Consider the following 25,306-nt stretch of genomic DNA (forward strand, 5'->3'; position numbering starts at 1 on the left):
ATAAGATTAGGAAGTGAACTCCTATGTGTTTACATTCTACATGTGGATAACTTCATTTTCTACAGTGGCATAAACATTCAAGGAATATTGAGAGATATTTTTCAGTTATAAAGACTATGTCTGATAAATTTTGCCTTTTAGAAATTTGTGCCACATCTTTAAAGAGAACAGAGATCACTAGATATTTCTTAAATGATTTTAGATGTTTCATGGGGATTATGGTGTTCTCCAAAGAATAATAGGAATTGGTGAGTATGGGAGGAAAAAGGGGTAGAATGAGCAAATAGTTTCTACCCATTAGTGAGTACAATGTGGTGGTTTGCACATAGGCCATTGTATTTTAATATCAGTCCCATGGGATTAAGTCATAAAAAGCAATCTTTATATTGTTTTATATAGTCCCTTCAACAACCTTGCAAAGTGGATTTTTTTTGTCCCTCACTACAGTTGAAGAAGGATAAGAGATAAAACCTGAAGTCACATAAATAAAAAGTGATAAAGGGATTTGAATATAGATTTTATGGACTCTGAACTTATAAACTTATGTTCTTTGACTCATCATATAATCTTTCAAAGGAATCTCTCAGAATTCAAGTAATATTAAATCAGTTCAAGTATATAATTCATTTGGATTGTGATAACTGCCTCTAATACACTGTACACACAAACACATTTGCACAAAAAGTATATTTTCCTATTTAATTTTGGCTAAAGATTTTAGAAATCTTTCAAAAAATTACTGTTTTTGGCCTTTATAATAATATTTTTAAATGATTTTTTGTTTCCTTTCTTGTAAACATAAATAACATATAGAGTGGGATTAATACATGTATTTAAGGGTTTCTTGAATTAAGTTATATTGATAAACTATACCAACTCTCCAGAGAAAGATTTTTGCTTATTCAATTCCTTCTATGTCAAATTATTTATATTTATTAGTCTTAGTGCCAAATGTTGAAAAATTTCAAAAATTTACCCAGGTTTTAGTAACTTGAGATTTTATTTTTTAAAACCATATTATAATATCTATACTTTCCATAATTAAAAAATATTTATTTTAGTGCCCCTCATTTTTCATTAAAGATATATGCCTATAAAGATATTTTGAGTAGATGCTTTTCATAAATAAACCACTTATTTCCATGATATTGTCTATTTCTTTAACTGAAGATTTCATTATGCTAAATAGTCAATAAGTTATGGGATATATAAGTGGTTGAAAAATTCAGGTGGTGCTACATAGTGACTTTTTTTTATTTTCCCAAGTGAGGGATAATCTCTTGTCTTTCTAGCACTGTTCATGATTATGCATGGGATATTGGTCTTTTTACTCAAGTGAGTTCTTGAGTGAGTGTTGTCTCAGTGTTTCCCTTCCTAGACCCTTTCTTGAGCTAATGAACCATTGTATTGTTTTGGGTTACCTTTCCCTAAATTCATTTACCACCTTGAAACAAACTTAACCTTTTCTTGTCCAAAGTTTTTGTTAATTTAATTTAATTTTTGAATTTTATTATGTTATGTTAGTTATCATACAGTACATCATTAATTTTTAATGTATTGTTCCATGATTCATTGTTTGCATATAACATCCAGTGCTCCATGTAATACCTGCCCTCCTTATTACCCATCCCTGGGCAAACCCATCCCTGTACCCCCTTCCCTTCTGAAACCCTCAGTTTGTTTCCCAGAGTCCATGGTCTCTCATGGTTCATCTGCCTTTCTGATTCCCCCCTTCATTTTTCCCTTCCTTCTCCTAATGTCCTCCATGCTATTCCTTATGTTGTACATATAAGTGAAACTGTATGATAATTGTCTTTCTCTGCTTGACTTATTTCACTTAGCATAATCCCTTCCAGTTCCATTCATGTCAATGCAAATGGTGGGTATTCATCCTTTCTGATGGGTGAGTGGTATTCCATTGTATATATGGACCATATCCTCTTTATCCATTTGTCTGTTGAAGAACATCTCAGCTCTTTCCACAGTTTGGCTATTGTGGATATTGTTGCTATGAACATTAGGGTATATATGGCTCTTCTTTTCACTGCATCTGTATCTTTGGGATGAATGCTCAGTAGTGCAATTGCTGGGTCATTCAAACACTTGAAGTTTTATCATGAAACCAGCAGAAAATTCCTCATCTACCTTACCCTTCATTTTTCGCCTACATCTAATATCTCTCCAACACAAGGTATTGTTATTGTTTTGTTTGTTTGTTTGTTTTCATTTTCAAATCTCACATCTGGCGTTACCTCCTTCTACTTTAACTTGCTAACACCTCTCACTATTTTCTCTGCTCATATATAATACCTACTCTAGAACTCTGCTCTATATATTTTATATCTTTTTTGAGTGTATATTTGTATTTTCCATATCTTGTCTTCTTTATATATATGTGTATCCCACCTTTATACTATCTGATATGTACTTACCACTTAATTCATTTAATTGGCATTTATGAAATACTTTTGAATGCATACCTTTTGCCAAACATTGTCTCAGGCATTTAGGATAAATCAGTGAATAAAAAGATCCCACTTACTTCATGAACCACTCCTGAATCTCCTTTTCTAATCATTTATCATCTATTTGATAAATAATATTAGTAGTTCCTAAGGCAATATTTTTCTTCTAGATGTGATAATTAATTTTATGATTTTGTTCAGTAACCTATTTAAAAATGAGAGAGTCAATTATCATATGGTTTCACTTATTTGTGGAGCATAACAAATAGCATGGAGGACAAGGGGAGATGGAGAGGAGAAGGGAGTTGAGGGAAATTGGAAGGGGAGGTGAACCATGAGAGACTATGGACTCTGAAAAACGATCTGAGAATTTTGAAGGGGTGGGGGGTGGGAGGTTGGGGGCACCAGGTGGTGGGTATTGTAGAGGGCACGGATTGCATGGAGCACTGGGTGTGGTGCAAAAATAATGAATACTGTTATGCTGAAAAAATAAAAAAATTAAAAAAAAAATGAGAAACACACAAATGATACCCAAATTATATTTCTAGCCCTGATATTCAGAATCCTATATTCAAACTTCCCATTAAAATCTTCTCTGAAATTTTAACAAGCCATCACTTAAGCTGGCCAAGGTCCAATTTAGATGTTCCCCCATATAAATCTGTTTTTGTGTCTTCCTCAAATCAGTAAATGTTAAGTTCATTATTTCAGTAGCCTAAGCCAATCACCTGAGAGCCATTCTTGAGGGGGAAAAAAAAATGGAGACAGATAGGAAGATCTCCCAGTAAAAGCCAACATCTTTATTGTGACCTGTGTGAATGAGTAGACCATTAATTCTCTAACCTCATTTCTTACAACTTTTTCCTCATTCATTCAATTCCAATCATGTTGCTTCTTTCTCTTGTACAGTGGCATCAAGCATGACCTGATCTTAGATCCTTTTTGCTTGCTATTTTTTCCACCTAGAACGTCTTTCATCCCCCACATCCCAGATTACTCATACCTACACTTCTTGATATTGCTGTTAAAATATTCTGCTTTTAGAGGCAGCGTGCTAGGAAGAATTCTAAAGATAACACTTTTAAGATCCACCTCCCTATTATTCAAACAAACACTAATCTACATTGTGCAGATGAAAGCTAGTTGCCCCTAAAATATGGATCCAAATGAGGATCTAAAAGAATAAATAAAAAAAGGTGGCAATAGCATTTATGAAAGTGTTTTATTGGAAAGAGCCATACTATGATTTCACTGCTTCTCTAAGAAGATGAGGGTGCTTCCCTTTATTTCAAATTGAGAGACAGATTTTAACAGAGCTACTGTTCTATATGTGTTTCCAGACAAGTGGGTAATGGCTTGAATTTTAGCAGGGAAGTCTACAAGTCAGATAGCCATGAACTGCTTACTTTTTTGGTGTCAAAGCAAAGGAAAGTTGCTGTTGTTTTGGAATTTTATTTCTGGACAGGAAGTGCAAAGATATTTATTATGGGCAATAGTTGAGTCATATGAGTGAGAAACAATGTAAATTCTTCCCATCAAAGTTGTTTTGAATATAGAGTAAACCCTGACAGAAAAATGGATTCCCAGATTTCTAGGGACTAAGGGTGGGGGCCAACCAAAGGAAAAATCTCATATATCACTTGAAATACAATTGGACCCCAAAACCCTCACCTCCAAAATAAAAGGATCTGGAAGAAAAATAGATTTCAAAATCTAATTGGACAATATGGCATAATACCTTCCTAATTTTAAGTCATCGATTTGGTAAGAACTTCTCTGCCCACACTTATGTATCCTTCATTCATTCACTCCAAAACTGAAGGTCATCATAAAGAAGGTGGGAAAGGGGAGTTAGAAGAAAAATGGAAGATTAAGGAAACATCATATTCTTGTCTGATTTTGCATTGCAAAATCCCCAGCTGGCAGGGGCGACTGGGTGGCTCAGTGGGTTAAGCCTCTGCCTTCAGCTCAGGTCATGATCTCAGGGCCAGGGATTGAGCCCCGCATCAGTCTCTCTGCTCAGTGGGGAGCCTGCTTCCCCCTCTCTCTCTGCCTGCCTCTGCCTACTTGTGATCTCTCTCTATGTCAAATAAATAAATAAAATCTTTAAAAAAAAAAAATCCCCAGCTAGGAAGAATCATTTTGGAGTTCTGACCATTACATGAAATTAGACATTTTGAAATTTTGAAATGCCAATTAACCCATATTTGTTGCAGTCTGTTAATAGTATAGTAGTTATTAAATAGTAACCTTAAAGGGACAATGCAATTTTTTTGTTAACTGAAGCTGAAATGAAGAAATGAAGTTTTCCAGAGGAGTTCTTCAGAGAAAACCTACCAATGAGCAAATATGCATCAGGGAGAAAACAAAACAAAACAAAAGTGGATTCAGATCATATCCTATAAGCACTAACTTGTCCAAATAACTTGTGCATTCTGCAATCAATGTTTTAGTTAAAATACAATGTATGTGTGAGGTGCCTGGGTGGCTCAGTGGATTAAGCCTCTGCCTTTGGCTCAGGTCATGATCTCAGGGTTCTGGGATTGAGCCCCGCATCGTGCTCTCTGCTTAGCAGGGAGCCTGCTTCTCTCTCTCTCTGCCTGCCTCTCTGCTTACTTGTGATCTCTGTCAAATAAATAAATAAAAATCTTTAAAAAAATTAAAGAAAATACAATGTATGTGTACCTGTGCTTACACTTATCTTGTATTATGCTCAAAAAGGTACATGGACCAGTAATATAGATCATGAGTTATGACTCATGTTGGTTAAATATAAGGGAATAAGCACCCCAAGATGACTAGTGTGGACTAAATTAAAAATATATCAGCTGGAAAATGAATGTTAGCAAGACCAATATTTAAGGGATAGGTAAAAGGATAACAAATGTAAAAGACTGAAAAAAATTGAATGAATAAATAGGAGAGAATGTGGTAAAATGTCTTAAGAATTAAGCATTATCTTCTACAAGATCAACTGTGATTATTTTCAACACAATGCAAAGTAGTTTTAAATCCTAGAATCCTATTATTGATTGATTTAAAAAATCTAAATTATAAAAACATGATTAATTGAATAACACTGTGAAACAAAATATTACTTCTTGAGTAATCTTTGATAGTCTTAAAATATGATAAAAACTTTAGTTTAAATTTTGAAAGTATTTTAAGATAATGACAAATTTATAATATTAAGATAAATTACAAAGCCTTTACTTAACTTTACTTTAAATATCCCAAATATAAGTAAAATAGAGGAAGACAAATGCCTTATGGTCTCATTTATATATGGAACCTAAGGGGGAGAAAAAGACAATAGCAACAACAACAACAAACAAATAAACAAACAAAACCTCATAGCTACAGAGAACAGATTGATGGTTCCCAGAGGTGAGAAATTGGCAGGGAGTGGAGCATGTGAAAAATGAATAAAACTGGTCAAAAGGTAAAAACTTTCAGTTATAAGATAAACGAAATCTGGGGATGTAATGTATAGCATGGTGATTCTGGTTAACAATACTGTATTATATATTTGTAAATTGCTAGAGAGTAAATCTTAAAAGTTCTCATTATGAGACAAAAAATTTGTATGTGAGGTGATGGGTTAACTAAACTTATTGTGATAATCATTTTGCAATATATACATATATCAAATCACTATGTTGTATACCTTGGACTGATACAATGTTCTACATCAATTACATGCATCTCAATAAAACTGGGGGGGGAGAGAAAGTAAAGGAGTCAACCTCAGTCATTGTAATGTAGTTCCCATCCTTGTCAATGTACAAACATAGTGATTTTATGCTTTTTAACTTGACTGTTTGCATATAATATTCTTTCTACATTGATTTAATCCATATATTTATCTATCCTTTATCTATATCTATCATCTATCTATTTATTTTGAGATTTTATTTATTTGTTTGCGAGAGAAAGAAAGCATGGGCGTGAGGAGCGTCAGAGGGAAAAGCAGACTCCCCATCAATCAGGGAACTTGCTGTGGGCCAGGGCCCTGAGATCATGACAGACCTGAGATGAAAGCAGACACTTAACAGACTAAGCCACCCAGGTGCCCCACATATTTTTTATTTTTAATATCATTGAACATATGTATATCCCAAACATTGCGTTAATTACAGATTGAGCTCTGGGTTACCTCTACTTAGAAAATTATCATAACATTTTGTGAAAAGAGTAATATTCAAGAGAGGAGAACTTTTTAAAAACAATGGTCTAAGAAGAAACTTTAATAAAGTCAAGGAATGTCAAAGTCCTTAAGTTCAACACATGTAGAATCATAACCAACAATCTGCATCTACTCTTAATTTTTATACAACTGTGTATTATTTCCAAATTTGTAATAAGGTAATTTTAAGCAATATTCAGACTCTCAAGGTTGTTTTTGAGTATTCTGTTGTATCAAATTCCTAATATCTTATTTCAATTCGTAAGTTTAGATTGTCCCTTAGTTATTTTTTTTCTCTCTCATCTTGTATAGAAAAACTAGCAGATTTGATCATGTGTGATGACTATCAGAGAGCATTCCATATATAGATCCTCTACACACACAAACACACACACACAAACATACACACACACACAGTCCTATTTGCCATACTTAGGGGGTCACATTATACTTCAGACACAACTGTATAGACGCATTCAGAATAGTGAAGAAAAAATATAGTTATTTTTACAATCCATGTATACTAATCTCATCATCATTGCAATTTCTGAGTATATTTTCAAGATTATGATTTCTCCAAATTATGGGTCATATTTTTATACTTCTTGGCATGCTTGGTCAATTTTAATTGGATCCGAACATTGTGAATTTTAAATTATTGGTTGCTGGATTTTGTGATATTTCTTTACAGTGTTCTGTTTTGTTCTGGCATGAAATTAAATAAATTGGCATCAACTTGAGTCTTTTAAGGATAGCTTTTAAGCTTTGTATGGCAAGTGCAGAACAGACCTTTATTCTGGAATTAATTTAGCCTCAACACCTATGTTTATACTATTCTCTACATAGATATACAATCCTTTGTTTATCCATTCACCAGCTGAAAGACATTTGGGTTGTCACCAGTTTTGTAATTATAAGTAAAATTGCTGTAAATATTCACCTATATGTTTTATGTGAGCATAAATAAAATGGGATCATTTATAATAATTCATAAATATACTAATGTTGCATGATTTTCTACAAAATCTTGGGATTTATTGGATTGATTCTTGATTGCAGTTCTCATGGATCTTTATCATTGAGAATGTGGGAGGAAGGTGGGTATACTGGGTTACAGGGAAATGCCCACTTGGATGTGGTTTTCACATTAAGAATGTGAAAAGGTAGGGCGCCTGGGTGGCTCAGTGGGTTAAAGCCTCTGCCTTCTGCTCGGGTCATGATCCCAGGGTCCTGGGATCGAGCCCCACATCGGGCTCTCTGCTCAGCAGGGAGCCTGCTTCCTCCTCTCTCTCTGCCTGCCTCTCTGCCTCCTTGTGATTTCTGTCTGTCAAATAAATTAATAAATCTTTAAAAAAAATAATGTGAAAAGGTAAAGAAGTTCAGTGTACTCTGACAAATTTCTTACCACATAAATGAAGTGGTACAATATTATTTAAAGGTAGATTGTGGTAAATTAATGATGTATGCTGTAATCCGTGGGCAACCAGCAAAAAACAAAATATAGTTCATAAACTACATTAGATTTCTCTTATGAATGCAACAGATTACCACAAAATTTGGTAGCTTAGGCAACACAAATTTATTATTTCATAGTTCTGTAGGCAGAAGTCCAATACAGGTCTCCCCACACTAAAATCATGGTGTTTGAGGGGCTACATACCTTGCTGGAAGCTCTAGAAGAGAGTCCTTTTATTTATTTATTTAAAGATTTTATTTATTTTTGAGAAACAGAGAGGGAGAGAGAGACAGAGAGACAGCATAAGCAGGGGGATGATTATAGGGAGAAACAGACTCTACTGAGCAAGGAGCCTGATGTGGAACTCGACCCCAGGACCCTGGGATCATGACCACTCTGAGTGAAGGCAGCGTCTTAACCAACTGAGCCACCCAGGTGCCCCAAGAGGATCCAGTTCTATAAGCAGCTGGGTTGTTGTCAAAATTCAATTCCTTGTGACTCCTAGGTGCCTAAGCCAGTTAAGCATCTAAATCTTGATTTCAGCACAGGTCATGATCTCAGGGCTGTGGGATCTGCTGCAAGGCCAGCTTTGTACCAAACACAGAGTCTGCTGGAGATTCTGTCTTGGGACTCCCCAACATACACACTCCCTGCTTGCTGTCTAAATAAAGAAAGTCTTAAAAAAAAAAATCAGGTCCTTACAGTTGTAGAACTGAGTATTCTAATCCTTCTTGGCTAGTCTCAGATGCTAGACACCACCCACATTCCTAGGATTAAAGTCTCCTTCCACCTTCAAAGCCATGTTTTTTGTTTTGTTTTGTTTTGCTTTCTTGTTTTTCTTTTTTTTGTTTTTCCTGTCTCATTTCTTTCTATTATCTGGGAGAATTTTCTCTTTATCTCATTTCTGCCTATTAGCCAGGAGAACTTTCTCACCCTTAAGGTTTTATTTAATTAAATTGGGTTTGTCCAAATAATACACAATAATCTCCCAAATCAACTGATTAATACACTTAATTCCATCTGCAAATTTAAGTCCCTTTAGTGATGTAATATCACAAAGATCCAGGGATTAGAATGTGGACATCTTTGAGGGGCTATTATTTTGCCTACCACATAAACTAATAGTGGAAATTAAGTGGGAATAATAAAAATACAAAAGCAACACATTTAATCCAAAACAGAACAGGAAAGGAGAAATAATAAGAACAAATAATAAGAGGACAAATAAAATAACATCAATATGAAGGGGTTTTTTTTGTTTGTTTGTTTTGTTTTGTTTAAGATTTGTTTACTTAGGGCACTGGGTGGCTCAGTTGGTTAAGCGACTGCCTTCAGCTCAGATCATGATACCGGACTCTTGGGATCAAGTCCCACATTGGTCTCCCAGCTCTGCAGGGAGTTTGCTTCTCTCTCTGACCTTATACCCTCTCATGCTCTCTCTTACTCGCTCTTTCTCTCTCAAATAAATAAAATATTTTTAAAAATCTAAAAAAAAAAGATTTATTAATTTATTCATTTTAGAGAGAGAAAGAGAGAGAGCATGCACAAGTTGGGGAGGGGGCAGAGAGAGACTCCACAAACAGACTCCCTGATGAGTGCAGAGCCTGATTCAGAGCTCAATCACAAGACCCTGAGATAAGAGCTGAAACCAAGAGTGGGTTGCTTAATGGAGCAAGCCACCCAGTCCCCCCAATACCAACATCAAGTTTTAGACACAACCATATTGATATAATATTAATGCCTATAGTCTAAACACTTTAATCAAAAGGCAGAGATTTCCAGACTTGGAAAAAAATGCAGTACTCAATGCTGTACTCTTTCTAATAAACTCTTGATATAGGGGTTCCTGGGTGGTACAAAACAGTTGAGTGTCAGACTACTGGTTTCACCTCAGATCCTAATCTCAGGGTCCTGAGATTGAGCTTTCCATGGGGCTGTAATGTAAGCATGGATTCTGCTTGAGATTCTCTCTCCTTCTCCCTTTGCCTTCCCCACTCGTGCTTTCTCTTTCTCTAAAATAAATAAATATTTATAAAAAGAAACTCTTAGTATAAAAAATACAAATTATTTGAAAGTATAATAATAGGAATTCTAGTTATAAAGAAGTTAGAATAACTGTATTTATGTAAGACAAAATAGGCTTCAGAAATCTGAAAGCTCTAAGTTTTTAGTGACAGAAGTGAGCTCTCTACCTAGATCTAGAATTTTTTTTTTATTTTACATTGATCTTGCTGCAAAAGTCAAGAATATTATATATATACATAATAAATACAATAATTATGCATATATGCATTAATTTGTTATATATATAGTGACTATGTGTGTGTGTATATATATATATAGTGACTATGATAGTGTTATCCAAGAATTCTTAAACTTATAAATTAGTATGTACTGCTCTAAAAGTTCAAGATAAGACAGGAAACAACTTTTCCAAATTAATTTCATTTTATACTTGTAGCATCAACTAAATTAAATCATATTGAAAGTATATAATTTAAAATATTAAAATAATTTTATGTCTATTCCTTTTCTGTTACTTATGATTCTGATGACTCTTGTAACAGTTTTGTGTCTAAACATATTATTCAAATAGCATAAACTCACTGTATTTTTGATCTTCAAGGTAACATTGAGATCATGTTTGAAAAATCCTCACATTATCTAGATATGAACATTAAAGTCTAGATATAATAACTTAACCAAGCAAGGTAGTGCCAGGACCTGGGCCAGTGACCTGAATGTAAATCAGATACCTCGATATTCTGGATCTAAAACATTATTACACTTCAAGAAATTTATCATTCACCAGACATGCACTCTGCAAGAATTTCATTTCTTTTTGAAAGGTAAACTCTTAGTTCTATTGTGTTTAAAACTTATTAAACATATGTGCATGTTTCAATTATTTATACACCTTGGAGTATAAAAAGTATTTATCAAAATAGGTTATATACTAGAATATATAAAATTAACTGCATGTGAGAATTTCATTCATAAATGGTTAAACTACTCTTCAACCCTTGCTGTTGAAGATTAAATTCTTTGAATATTCAGTTTTCAAAAAGTCTCCACAATTCCAAGCACATTTTCTTTTTCACACCAGTTAGGGTTATTATTTAACTTTCACTTGTAATGAAGGGAAAGTAGCAAATAAAACAGCAAGTGGTCTACCAAAATACCTGTTAAAGCTGATTTAAACCTGACAAAGACTAGTTGAAAGTAAATTTTTAAATTATGCTTTGAAACATTGATATTGCTTGTAATGCTATTTAGGAAATGGAACTTTAGTGGGGCCTGTGGCTTATACAGAGAAACCCACACTTCAGCAGTTTGCACCTTGGGTGCCAACCCAGTCTGTTATCCCCCTATGTCTGTGCTTATCCAGTGCTCTCTGCTGTCTCCCATTATAGCATATTTGTAATTGTAAAAATTGCCTTGAGTGAAAGAGATGACAGAGTGAGTATCTGTGTAACTTACATGATGGTTATTTTTTGTCAGGATATGTATTATTTGTGAAACACCAGAATCACCATGGTTCCACAAAGATATAGAGCATTTGATGCTATTATTTATTATGTATTCACTTTACTTTCCTTAAAATTTTACTTTTCATAAAATTCCTTGGGATGAAGATGAATTGTATTTCTTTATTAATAGGACATTATTATTCAGTAATACCTATATACATCTAAAAAGGCATTCATCATGACCTATTTATTAAGAAAAAGTTTGAACACTCAAAAGAATGGAAATATATCTAATAAAATTACAGTAATAAGTGTCATTGAGTGAATGACTAATTAGTACTAGCTACTTTATATTCTGGTTAATTAATCCTAATAACTATCCTGAAAGGTAGGTATTACCATCCCCACTTTACTTGGAAATGAATTACCCAAGATGAGTTTAAAGCCTTATTTCTGACTGTTAAGTAGGTGCTCTGACAGAAACCAACTATTACATTCCCTTATATTGCTTGCTGCTGATTGTGACTTCTGGATTTAGCTAATTATTTTCTATCTTTGCCTTTAGGATTTGATACCAGTATTTTGCCAATTTGCAAGGATTCACTTGGCTGGATGTTTAATAGACTTGATACAAACTATGACCTGCTATTGGACCAGTCAGAGCTCGGAAGCATTTACCTTGATAAGAATGAACCGTGTACCAAAGCATTCTTCAACTCTTGTGACACATACAAGGACAGTTTGATATCTAACAATGAATGGTGCTACTGCTTCCAGAGACAGCAAGGTAAAAGATGAGACACCTACTGATGCAGATAGTTGACCTGCATGTCACATTTTATCTATTTCTTCATGATTAAAAAAAAAAAAAAGTACATTTTACCCCATTCATTTTAGTAGATATTTTTCTCATTAGAGTGTTTAATAAAGGAGCAAATAAGCAGCATGTTAAACAAAATAACTGCTAGGGATATAAAACATGCTAAACAAGATGAAAAATAGTAATTAATATTTCATATTAATGCAGTTCATTATAGTTTCCATTATGAACCACCAAGAAGCACATAGATATATGAGAACATAGATATTAAAAGTAATCATTAAAATTAATTTGCTATCTGCTTTGCCCATGGTGTAAAATAAATGGTTTTTTTATCACTATACTATGGAGTTTTAATGTTCTATTTTGTGATCTTATTAAATGAGCTGAATGAACCATTGCATTCACCATAAAGTTATTTTTACTCACTTGATTTTAAAATGACTTGGCCTTTCAAACTTTTAAAAATAACTTAGCTTTGTAAAAATTCACTAGCAAGGAAAGTACCTTGATTCTCTCTGGAAGAGGCAAGGTAACTGGAGGAGTTGGGGTGATGCTAGTTCTTTAGGCATCCTTCTTTACTGGGAAATGCAATGTAACATTGAAACCATGCTTACACAATCAATCTAAGGGTGATTGGAATTAAGCTAAGAGAAGAAGATAAAAAAAAACCTCACATTATGATAAAATTTGCAGAAACTATGGAAAAATAGTATATGTAATTTTGATGCTAACTTAAAAAAACAAACAAACGGAATTAGTCTAATGTGATACACCTGTTATTGTCACCTCATTTTAAAATTCTTGATGGCTAAGAGAATGTACAAGTTACTTAAAACTGTTTTAGTTATTCTCAGCTTTTCATATGAAAAGCTAACACCTTATGTAGGGACTTTTACTATCTTAATTACCTCTCCACATATTAGTAATAGTTTAGTTACTAGGGATGAAATGATTATCCATAAATTGATTAGCAGTGAATCAATAGCAGGTTCTGTAGAGTAGTTTAACTACTTATAAATAACTTTAAATAAGGTTTAAAACTAGATTTTCTTTATTAAAATACTTTAAATCACACACACACACACACACACACACACTGTTGATTTTATTATTGCATATTTGCTTACTAGGCAATTGCCACTTCAAAAAACCTACATGATAGTTTTAACGACCAGTGTGCATTTAAATCATCTAAAGAATAGAAAAACAAATCCTGGTAAAAGACTATAAAAGATATGTAGTCTTTTTATGATGTTATTTCAGTCAATTTTTTTACTATTATGATGGCCATGTTTAGTGTTTATCCATGAACTTTTAAAAATATTATGAAAAATTCTGGAAGTTTCTTCCACAGAAATGAATACTTTCATTTTGATATATTTCTGCGTTTTGCAGCTGTATTTGTAGAACTGATTAAAGGTCCTCAAAGAAAAATTTTGCTTTATATACTTTACATTTATTAAGCAGTAGTCACCCAAAGGGCTAAAAACTTTATAGTCACATGAAAATCTTCTCTGAAATCATTTAATATATGGCAGAAATAATTTACTGAGCAAGTGAAAGGATGTATACATCTTCCCCAAAGTTTGGAGAATTTGGCTAATTATGCTTACTACTTTAATATACTAGAAAATGTTACAAAAGCTCTATCAATAAGAATAACAGTAAGAGTTAGCTCATTAGTTAATTTCCGAAAAAAAATAACCATTTATTTAAAAACATTTTTTCAAATGTTTCACCTTAGAATGTGTTTTTCCTCATTATTTATTCAATAAAACAAATTCCTTTGCTGTAATTGGAGTGATATATAATGTATTTGACTATATGTTAGAGTAATATATATGATATATAAACATATAATATATAAGTAATAGTTAATATATACACAAATATCTTTGCAACTTATTTTAAATGATAGTCGAAATCTTAATTAAGCATTCCAAGTATACCTAAGTTAAAGGCCAGACAGAACTGTCTTATAAATAATAGGAGAAATATTTAAAAATCAAATATTATGTGTAGATGAACCGCTGAATCTGTCATGATTTTTCTTGAAATCTTTTTTTTTTTTTTTAAAGAGAAAAAGCATGAACAGGGTGAGTGGCAGAAGAAGGGACAGACAGAGGGGGAGGGAGAGAATTCAGGCAATATCACAGAAAATATATAGAAATAATATTTTACTTTGCAATAATTAACCCATAGCAATTAGAAAAAATGTTTTCAATATAATATTGAAACTTCAGCTCAAATTTTTCCTCTGAGTTCTAAATATTTTATTTAGAGGGCAGTAAATTTTTAAATGTCTAGTCTAGAAGCTCATACTATGTAACTTGATTCCTATTATTTTAATATCTAGTATAAGAGATCCACATTATTATTAGGAAAAACAAAGAGATTAGATCAATTTCAAAATGAAGTAGAACAATAAACTAATTATTTAGACTTTTCAAAAATAATTTTTCTTTCTTTTGAAAGATTAGATTCTTTTTAATTTCTAGAAATTAAAAAAATCCAAAATACTACAAGAACAATTTAACAAATATCCATGTACCCATCACCCAGAAATAAAAATTGTCAATATTGTATCATATTAACATCAAGATTTTTTAAAATTAAATTTTAAAAGCATTATAAAGTTGAGATCTCTTTTACATTCCATCCCAAGCCAATCTCCTCTCACTCTGCTCTGGTAGACCATCAAATATAGTTTCCAATCCACTATTTGTACATTTACATGAACACATATGTTTTGATGAAGAAGTCACACTATTGTGTTTATTATAAAATATGCATACAGTGTCATACTCTTTGTACCATTTTACAACTTGCTTTTCTCTCCCCAAATATCACTACATTTTTTTTTAAAAGATTTTATTTATTTGTCAGAGAGAGAGAGGAGCACAGGCAGACAGAGTGGCAGGCAGAGGCAGAGGGAGAAGCAGGTTCCCTGCCGAGCAAGGAGCCCCATGTGGGACTCGATCCCAGGATGCTGGGATCATGACCTGAGCCGAAGGCAGCTGCTTAACGAACTGAGCCACCCAGGTGTCCCCATTTTTTAAATTAAGTTTTTCTACTTTAATTCCAGTATAGTTAACATACAGTATTATATTCATTTTAGGTGTACAATATGCTGAGTCATCAATTTTATACATTACTCAGGGCTCATCATGACAAGTGTACTCTTTAATCTCCACCCCCTATTTTCCCCATCCTTCCACCCACCTTCCCTTTGGTAATGCTCAGTTTGTTCTCTGTAGTTAAAATCTGTTTCTTAGTTTGTCTCTCTCTCTCTCTCAAAAAATTTACTTTTTCTTCACATTTTAGATTTCCCAAGGAAAAAGACTTGTTGGTCTTATAAATTTTAATTATAAAATATATATTAAACACTTTGTCTCATTTCCTCACTACACTGTTACATGCAAATTTAATAACTGGATATTATAAAATTAGTGTAATGCTTTTTAAATTATTTCAGTTAGCTATATGTTGACTTTTTCTTTAAAAGTTGTAGTATGGGAAAATAGGAACTAGTTTATTGGTTTTCTTTTTCAATAATTTATGATGCATTGTCATACAACAAGTTTTAGAAAATGACCTAAAATACATTGACCTGCTTGAATATTATAAATTAGAAAATATATTTATTATATAAGAATATATATAATTATATATATATATTTATATTTATATGTTTATACCAGGCTATATTGTTTCTATTTAGAATTTTGTATTTCTCTGAAAATATTCTCCTTTAAGTGGTTGAGTTTGAAAAAAAGTCATGCTTAATTTTAAATTTAAGTTTTTTTAAAAGATGGCATATCAGAAATTATGGTATATTATGTTTTATTTCCACATTACATGCATACTTGGAGTATCTAGATGAAACTAAAAAGACTAAAGCCTGTCAGCATTATTCAGGATCAAAATTTATAATAGTATGTCTGATATAACTAGAAAGAGCATTGACTTTTTTTAGATTACTTTTTTAAATGTAAATCTACTTCTCTGTATCATAGAGACTGTTTTAAATGAGGGAGAAATATAATCAGTTAATTGTTTGGGCACTAGTCCATCAGTTGGATTTACATTGCTGGGTTGATTGACCCTTTAAAAGTAAATGATAAGAAACATTTTCCATCCTACGAGTATTTCATATCATTTTTTTTCATCCAATTTGGTCTCTCTTCAGAAAATCAAAGGTATTCTGGTATCAGTAATTAGGAAAGCCATTCTCTCTCTCTTTCTCTCCTTCTCCGTCCCTATGTCTCTGATTCTTTATCAGTGTATACAGATAGATACACATCTGTGAATCTATATGTATGTAATCTATAAAAGAAATTGACGTATAATATGTTTCTTTTTAAGCCATGTAAAGGCCAATGTAAGTCTGATAACATAGAAATTATACTTCTTTGTTTAACTATAATCCTTGAAGTAACATTTTTAATGTCACTGCAGACCCACCTTGCCAGACGGAGCTCAGCAATATTCAGAAGCGGCAAGGGGTAAAGAAGCTCCTAGGTGAGTAATAGATCATTCTTCTGAAGCCTTTATTGCTTACATAAATAACCCCAGGGAAACAGCAACATAAAATCAATATTAATCCAACAAAGATAGACGACACTAAATTTCAGTAACAAAATTTATGAAGTTTTTGAAAGCCATTAAACTTACTTTTATTATCTTACCTATTGAAAGATATTATGTCTGTTTTATTACCCTAATATAATGTTCATTTTGAAAGTTATTAAGTGAAAAAGAGATTTAAACAATGCTAAAGTTAAAGCATCAGCAGAAACTTTAATCCTAATTCTATTGTTAACAATTCAAAAATAATGGCATGCATATATATTTATATATATAGAGAGAGAGAGAGAAAGAGAGACAGACAGACAGACAGAGACAGAGAGAGAGAAATGGGTGAAAGATGGATAAAAGCATCCCCTGAGTACCTCAGGAAAATTCAAAAGACTTTCAGTTTTTCCTCAGGACTTTTTACAAACTTACTTTTAGCAAATAAATATATATGTACTAGATAGTTGATAACAAGTTTCACCCAGAGCCTTAAAATGTTAGAACAGTCAAGATTATTAAACAATTATTTATGATTATTTTGTTTATTCTTTTAGACATACAATTTTTAAATAAACTCTTTTTTCAGGCAATTTTAAATAAATTTTACAAAGGTTAGTTTGCCTGCATAGTTTGCATACATCCTTTACTAGCCTCCCATCTTACTATATCAAGCAGCCATTGTCTATTTGTTAAGTCTAAGAAATAAACATCGCTATAATTCTATTTATTAAGACTTACATTTTATTTGGATTTCACCAGTCTTCCCACTGAAGTCCTTTTTCTATTTTAGGATCCAATGCAGAATACCACATATGCAATGTTTTTGTTTTTGTTTTTTTCCCATATATGTTAATGCCCTTGAGTATTTAATGGCACATAATTTTATAATGTTTTTGAGTCTGATTATTATGACATGCTATCTTTGTAATTACAATATTGTGTGTTTAGGTGAGTTTTTTATATTACTTGAAAATCCATAGTTCAAAATGAAAAGGCTAATTCTTTTTGTTATAAAGCATTTTTAGATGTGAGGAATACCAGTGATAAAATTACAATGTGTCATGTGTCTTTTAGCTATGTTACAAAATTCATATCATACCACCGTCCAAAAGTGAAATAATACATTCATGCATAGCTTTCTTTGTTTCCACAAAGCAAAGTTTATCCATGTACAATAGGAAAAGACATTGAAGTTCAGTTGAAAAATATTTTAGATGTGATCAAGGATTAAAATTCAGGATTTAATTATTTGAAGCTACCAAATTAAAACATATTTAGTGCTTATTAATGTCTACTTCATTGAAAGACCAAATCTTTCAAAAGATTTACAATTTTAAAATTAAATTATTTATATATCAGAATTTTGGCATCTTTTAAAGAGATAAAATTATGATCCCATGTGGTTATGAGACTAAATGAATTGAAAGAATTTCATGTTTTATCAACTTATTCTGCACTTTTTTTTCTTTCACTAGATAACTGTAGTGTGTCTGGTCACTGAGGAAAAAAAAAAGTCAAGAAAGACAAGAAAATTTTCTACTCTCTTAAATCTTACATTGTTATATTGATGTAAACATTGAAGAAAGTGAATTCACTTCTAAATTATCAGTTAAATGTTTATCATTAGCAATGTGCCAGATACTATATTAAGTATTGGAGATGTGAAAATAAATGTCTGTCTTTCCCACTAGATTGACTTTAAGAGTTGTTAATATGACAATCAAAACCAAGAGAATCTAAAATTCCCAATATAGAGGATATCACAGTATCGCAGTGGGAGCAAGCAATGATAAACTACACACAGAGACACTCACACACAGCTGAAGTATATCAGAAATCCTCTAGCTTAAAAGAAGGCTTCATTTTACTGGTCATATTTAAGTCAAATCTTAAGGGGGAGGGAGGGTGGATGGATTCCAGATGTTCATGCATAGGAAAATATAAATGACGTTATCTAGGTTCTAATTCTGTATTATGCCTCTGAGTACAACACTCTTTGCAGAATGAGAAAGAGGAATAGTAAAGGTGCTTAACGAGAAACAATGGCCTGCTCCATGATAGCAGTGACCTTACCTATTTTGTTCAACATGAATCACTAGTTCACAACCTGGAATGGAAACTCCATGTGTGTGCATGTCTTGAGTGAATTAATGCATAATTGGTGACCATCAAAAAAGGAACACAATTTATTTATAATCTGTGTGTGTGTGTGTGCGCGCGCGTGCTTCACAGGACAGTACATCCCCCTATGTGATGAAGATGGTTACTACAAGCCAACACAATGCCATGGCAGTGTCGGACAGTGCTGGTGTGTTGACAGATATGGAAATGAAGTAATGGGATCCAGAACAAATGGTGTTGCAGATTGTGGTAAGAAGGGTTATTTAGTAATTTCTCAAGCACTGGATAAGTTCTTAAGAATCTCATTCATTGGGGCGCCTGGGTGGCTCAGTGGGTTAAGCCGCTGCCTTCAGTTCAGGTCATGATCCCCGGTCCTGGGTTCAAGCCCCACATCGGGCTTTCTGCTCAGCAGGGAGTCTGCTTCCTCCTCTCTCTCTGCCTGCCTCTCTGCCTACTTGTGATTTCTCTCTGTCAAATAAATAAATAAAATCTTTAAAAAAAATTAAAAAATAAAGAATCTCGTTCATTTGTTCAAGCACTTAATGAGGACATACTCTATGCAAAGAATAGCAAATATATGGGGGGAGACATGACAGAAAGAGTCACTTCTAGCATAGGAAAAACTTGCATAAATAATAAATGGAATAGCACAACTCAGATATTTTAAGGTAGGTTCTTTTCACTACTTCAAACACAGAAAGGATATTAAATACCTTCTGTTTTCTTCTCAAGTAAGGCGGACTCTTGTCATCCACTCTATTCCAGGTCAGCTAACCCTAGTGTATGCCTTGTCCCCATATGACACCCTTCTGTCTGTGTACCTTTGAAGAAATTGACTTAGAGAGTATGCAGGCAAACTTACAAAAGAAAAGCTAACATTTTAAGAGTAAAAGACCATCAGTTGAAGCTATCTGAGCGTATTTCCTTATATTTGGGTGGAAAAAATATAGTTTAAATGTTTGAAGGGTAATTATAATTAATATGCTAATTCTTTTTATGAACATGATATTATATATAGACCTAAAAATAATATAAGAGTTAAATTGATCATCCCATACATGTATTTTAGAGTCTTAAATGTGGTATCTTTTTTTTTTCACAAAATATTTTTTCAGAATGCATATTTCAAATGAGTATTTTTGTTTGTACAATGGTGGTTTTCATTAAAAAGTCATTTAGTTGTACATACACAAAACACAACATGCACACTCAAATGCTCATGAACACAAGTATGTATTAGGAATTAATGGATTGTGTCTCAATTAATATACATGACCAAAAATGAAAATAAAGTACTTGGTCAGTCTTGTATTTTAGATAATGTTTAGTTGTCTCCTTAATGCAATTAAAAATATATATTTTATTTATGAGAGAGAGAGTAGAAGGAGGGTGTGGAGGAGTGGAGGGAGAGTGAGAGTCAGACTTCCTGCTGAGCAAGGAGCCCAAGGCCAGGTTTGATCCAAGGACCCTGGGATCACAACCTAAGCCAGAGGCAGACACTTAACTGACTGAGCCACCCAGGTGCCCATCTTTTATGCAATTTTTAAACTGACAGACTGTGATTGTTTAAAAAATAGAAATGGTAAACTATATAAAGGAATCCCATCTAGTGCTTAAATGCCTATTTTGCCTTTATTTATTCCATAATATTTTTAATAGGTTGGTTTTGGTTTTCTAGCCCCTGTTATTAGATTTAAGTAGGAAAAAGTAATATTTAGTACACATCTAACGTAACTTTACACATAAAGAACGTATCTTTGTAATATGTAGTTTAAGATGGTTGCATTAGGGGCGCCTGGGTGGCTCAGTGGGTTAAGCCGCTGCCTTCGGCTCAGGTCATGATCTCAGGGTCCTGGGATCAAGTCCCACATCGGGCTCTCTGCTCAGCAAGAAGCCTGCTTCCCTCTCTCTCTCTCTCTGCCTGCCTCTCCATCTATTTGTGATCTCTCTCTGTCAAATAAATAAATAAAATCTTTTAAAAAAAAAGATGGTTGCATTATTAATTACAATTATCACTGATGCCCATGATGGATAAAGAATTTTAACTTTTTTATGATGTAATAAAAGTTATATTGGAGATTAATTCAATGAGTGAGCAAGGAAATTGTTTTGAGAACATAACTTCTGAGTTTTCTTAGCAGGTTGAAATTATTAAGAAGAAGCATGAGGAAGGAGGATAAGAATAACATTGTCCTTACGTAAGATATGGATTTTAAAGTGTTGTATTGTGATATCAATTTATAAACATTGGATTACATTAATAGGATTTGTTCTGAATATTTTTTAAAGTACTGACTTAGTTATATTAGTTTTCTAATGCTATTATAATAAATTTCCATACATTTATTGACTTAAAACACACAGATGTATTATCTTACAGTTTTATATGTCAGAAGTCCAACATGGGTCTTCTTGAACTAAACATCATCTCCGTACTTTCTAGAGGCTCTAGAGGAGAATATGTTTCCTTGCCTTTTCCACCTTCTGTAGGCAGCTCACATTTGGCTCATTGGACCCTTTCCTCCAACTTCAAAGCTAGCAAAGTTGCATCTCTCTGACTCTATCTGGGAAAGGTTCTTTGATTTTAAGGATACACTTGATCACCTGAGCCCACTGAATAACCCAGGATAATCTCCTCATCTCAAGGTCCTTAATTTAATCACATCTACAAAGCCCTTTATACCATTTAAGGTCATATTCACAGTTTCAGCAATTAGGAAGTGATGTTCTTTAGGGAACAATTATTTTGCTTACTATACTAGTAGAAGAAATTTATTTATTTATTTATTTTTGTGAATTTCAGTGTTTCACATGGACCTCTAGAAAAACTGGGTTGAGATCAATATTACTGAACTGGAGATGTTTCGTATCAGATACCATTATTCTGCGTTTTAGCACACAAATTTCAACAAATGATAGAGAGTTGATTTTTTTAAAATATTTTATTTATTTATTTAACAGACAGAGATCACAGGCAGGCAGAGAAGCAGGCAGAGAGAGAGGAAGGGAAGCAGACTCCCTGCTGATCAGAGATCCTGATGCGAGGCTTGATTCCAGGACCCTGGGATCATGACCTGAGCTGAAGGCAGAGGCTTTAACCCACTGAGCCACCCAGGCACCCCTAGAGAATGGATTTTTCCTTATCTTTGCTAAATAAGCTAAAAAGCAAAGTAAAATTTTATAAATTTGCTTAATTTTCCTTTTTTTAAGATTTTATTTATGTATTTGTCAGAGAGAGAAGGAGAAAGAGGGCAAGCATAAGCAGGGGGAGCGGTAAGCAGAAGGAAAAGCAGGCTCTCCACTGAGCAAGGACCTCAATGCAGGACATGATCCCAGAATTCTGGGATCGTGACCTGAGCCAAAGGAAGACGCTTAACAGACTCATTCACCCAGGCATCCCTAATTTGCTTAATTTTCATCACAATTTCATATCCCCCACAAATTATCCCACTACTCAAATAACATTAATAACAATAATGCTTACTTTTTTCCCAAAGCTATTGATTTTGAGATCTCTGGAGATTTTGCAAGTGGAGATTTCCATGAATGGACTGATGATGAAGATGACGAAGATGATATTATGAACGATGAAGATGAAATTGAAGATGATGATGATGAGGATGAAGGGGATGATGATGATGATGATGGTGATGATCATGATGGATACATCTGATTGATGAGAGCTGAGATCAATAAAATCTACATTTCTATTATTTACAAAGTGATAACCTATTGAGAATGACCTTCTTGCCCCAAAACAAAATGATTCTAAAACTCACATATATTTTGTATAATTATTTCAAATGTTGGAGCTAATGTCATAGAACTTTATGTTTAAATAAAAATCATTTACTTTGAGTTTTTATATGCCTTAGAGAAAAAGAAAACATATATCGAGTCTAGCCAGGCAAAAGAAAGTGAGGAAGATTTACTGATTAAAAACAAGAAGTTTTCATAAAAACCAACTATATACATCTCCCACAAATAAAACAACAACCAGTGCTTAAGGTTGTATACGTTATTTTTCTGAGAGAGATTCTAAGTTGAATTTACAAGGAACTTATTTGTGGCCTAGGCCCCAAGGATTTTATAAAAATAAGCATGACATTAATTGCTATTCCAAAGTAGCATCTTCCCAAATCTACAGTGAATGAGGAGATACCACAGGGTAAGAAAAACAGTGACAAGTGTAGAGTCCTCCATCGTGTTTACATTAATAGTGATGCTTTCAATTATGACATTATTCTGGAAATACTAGAATATTTTACAAAATGGCAAGTACAGAAAACCATGGATTGTGAAGGTTAAAACCTTAGTTATCCTTTCTAATTTTTATTTTAATTTGGATAACATTCTTATGTAGATTTTTTTTATATTCTTAAACAGCATAGTTTCTTTATCTTTCTAGATTTCTTTATCTTTCTGACCAGCAATTTAGGGTGCAGAATTTAAAGTAGGAAGACAAAAGGAAAGACTCATTTGAATCACATTTTCACAAAAGGTTTGTCATTTGCCTTGGTGTCAAATTTAAAAATCTCAATTCTTATTTTATTTCTTATTTTAGAAAAAAATTTGCATTTAATCCTAGAATTATGCCATTTTTATTACTAGCGTCGCAACCTAGAGACCGTATTGTATGGTGCCTTGCAAAATAGAAATAGAAAGGTTTTAGCATGCATACCAATATAGGATATTAGGCAATATATAAGCACACCTAATTAACAAATTAATACCAGTAAAGGTACTGCTGCTGGAATGAAGAAAATGGAATATGTTTATTTCTTTTTTTCTATTGTTACATAACTGCCATGTGGACATGTTTATGATTATTGTGTAGAGTAGCATTTAAGATTTAACTGTAACAAAAATTACTTTAATTGCTGTATTTAAGTTAGCATGTTAATTAGTTGTGTAGACATTTTGACAAACCATCACTTTTAAGTATATCAGACCTATGGTTTTGTGCCCATAATACAAATGGAAAACCGTATTGAATGTTACACATCGGTATCATAATTTAAACAGTGGGTCAACTTTTCTCCCAATATACAATTCATTGAAAGTAAAATTGGTGAATTATTTCCATTTGATTTATACACACTAAAAAATAAACTTTAATGTTGACTTTATGTAATATTTAAAGTACAATGCATTTTCTTTTTTACCGTTTATGTATAGTTTACAAAATAAAGAATCTTGTAACCAAATTAAACTGTTTCTTATGATTTTCTGGGCTATACATTGAAACACGAAGAGTTTTTAATATTTTCTTTGAGTTTTTTAAAATGAATACATCACAAACTAGCTAGGAAAATTTTTTGAATTTTCGAATTTCAAAATCAGAGTTCTTGGCATCTTGGATATTGTTTTCCTGTATATGTTAAAAATGATTTTTGTATGTTCATTTAATTTTTTCATTTGTCATAGAATTGCAAAGTAGATAATTTTTTGTTGTTGAGGGTATTATTTTTAAGCCCATTTTTGTGATATCATATTTAAAATAATGAGCTAGACTTCTATAGTAGCAGCATTTTTGAAGAGGGATAGAATAACCTTATCTACTAAACAAATTTATAAGAATTATACGATGAAACTTGTGGATGGTTGGAAGAGGACAAAAAAACTTACAAATTCTAAATACAAGTTTAGTAAATGGATTTAAAGAAACAAATATAATGGCCTCGAAATTAAGCTTTTTATTTTTTTTAATTAAACTATTTTTTAAAGCAACATTCTCTTTCAGGCTCCCAGAGAAGCAACCAATTCAACAATAAATATAAAATTGAAAATATTTACCATATTAAACTTTTTTCTTTAAACTTTTTATAAAGTACATGTTTGTGTACAATATATATTTGTATATATGTGTATAAAATTCTATTTGTGCTATATATTGGTCTCATGATCATCACTTAATTCATTTTGTATATTTTAATTCAATACAACTATATTATTTATGTATTCCAAAAATATCAATATTGAGCACTAACTCTAACCTAGGTACTATTCTAGGCACTGTATATTCATTGGTGAACAAAATCATTATGAAGTTAATATTCTAATGTGGAAGATAGGTGATGCATTTAACCCTAGCCTATAACATAATATAATTGCATTCAGCCCTGGAAAAAAGCTATTTCCTAGATTTCATTTGGCTAAAAAACAATGTATTTTGAAATCTTCAAAAGAATCCTTGATAAAGGATAAAGG

At 32.6% G+C, this 25,306-nt stretch overlaps 1 protein-coding gene across 2 annotated transcripts in view; it reads left to right on the forward strand.

The window, feature by feature from the left end:
* Nucleotides 1-24,303, forward strand: part of SPOCK3 (SPARC (osteonectin), cwcv and kazal like domains proteoglycan 3) — a 487,655-nt gene extending 463,352 nt beyond the window's left edge. For both annotated transcript variants that reach the window (XM_047717726.1, XM_047717727.1), the window contains 4 exons: nt 12,143-12,364; nt 16,859-16,921; nt 19,208-19,345; nt 22,594-24,303. In XM_047717726.1, the coding sequence (XP_047573682.1) occupies nt 12,143-12,364; nt 16,859-16,921; nt 19,208-19,345; nt 22,594-22,769 (599 nt within the window). In that variant the 3' untranslated portion in view covers nt 22,770-24,303. The remainder of the gene's footprint in view (nt 1-12,142; nt 12,365-16,858; nt 16,922-19,207; nt 19,346-22,593) is intronic.
* Nucleotides 24,304-25,306: the final 1,003 nt, after the last annotated feature.

The sequence above is a fragment of the Lutra lutra genome, chromosome 2 (assembly GCF_902655055.1).
Source record: "Lutra lutra chromosome 2, mLutLut1.2, whole genome shotgun sequence".
Classification (NCBI taxonomy): Eukaryota; Metazoa; Chordata; class Mammalia; order Carnivora; family Mustelidae; genus Lutra; species Lutra lutra.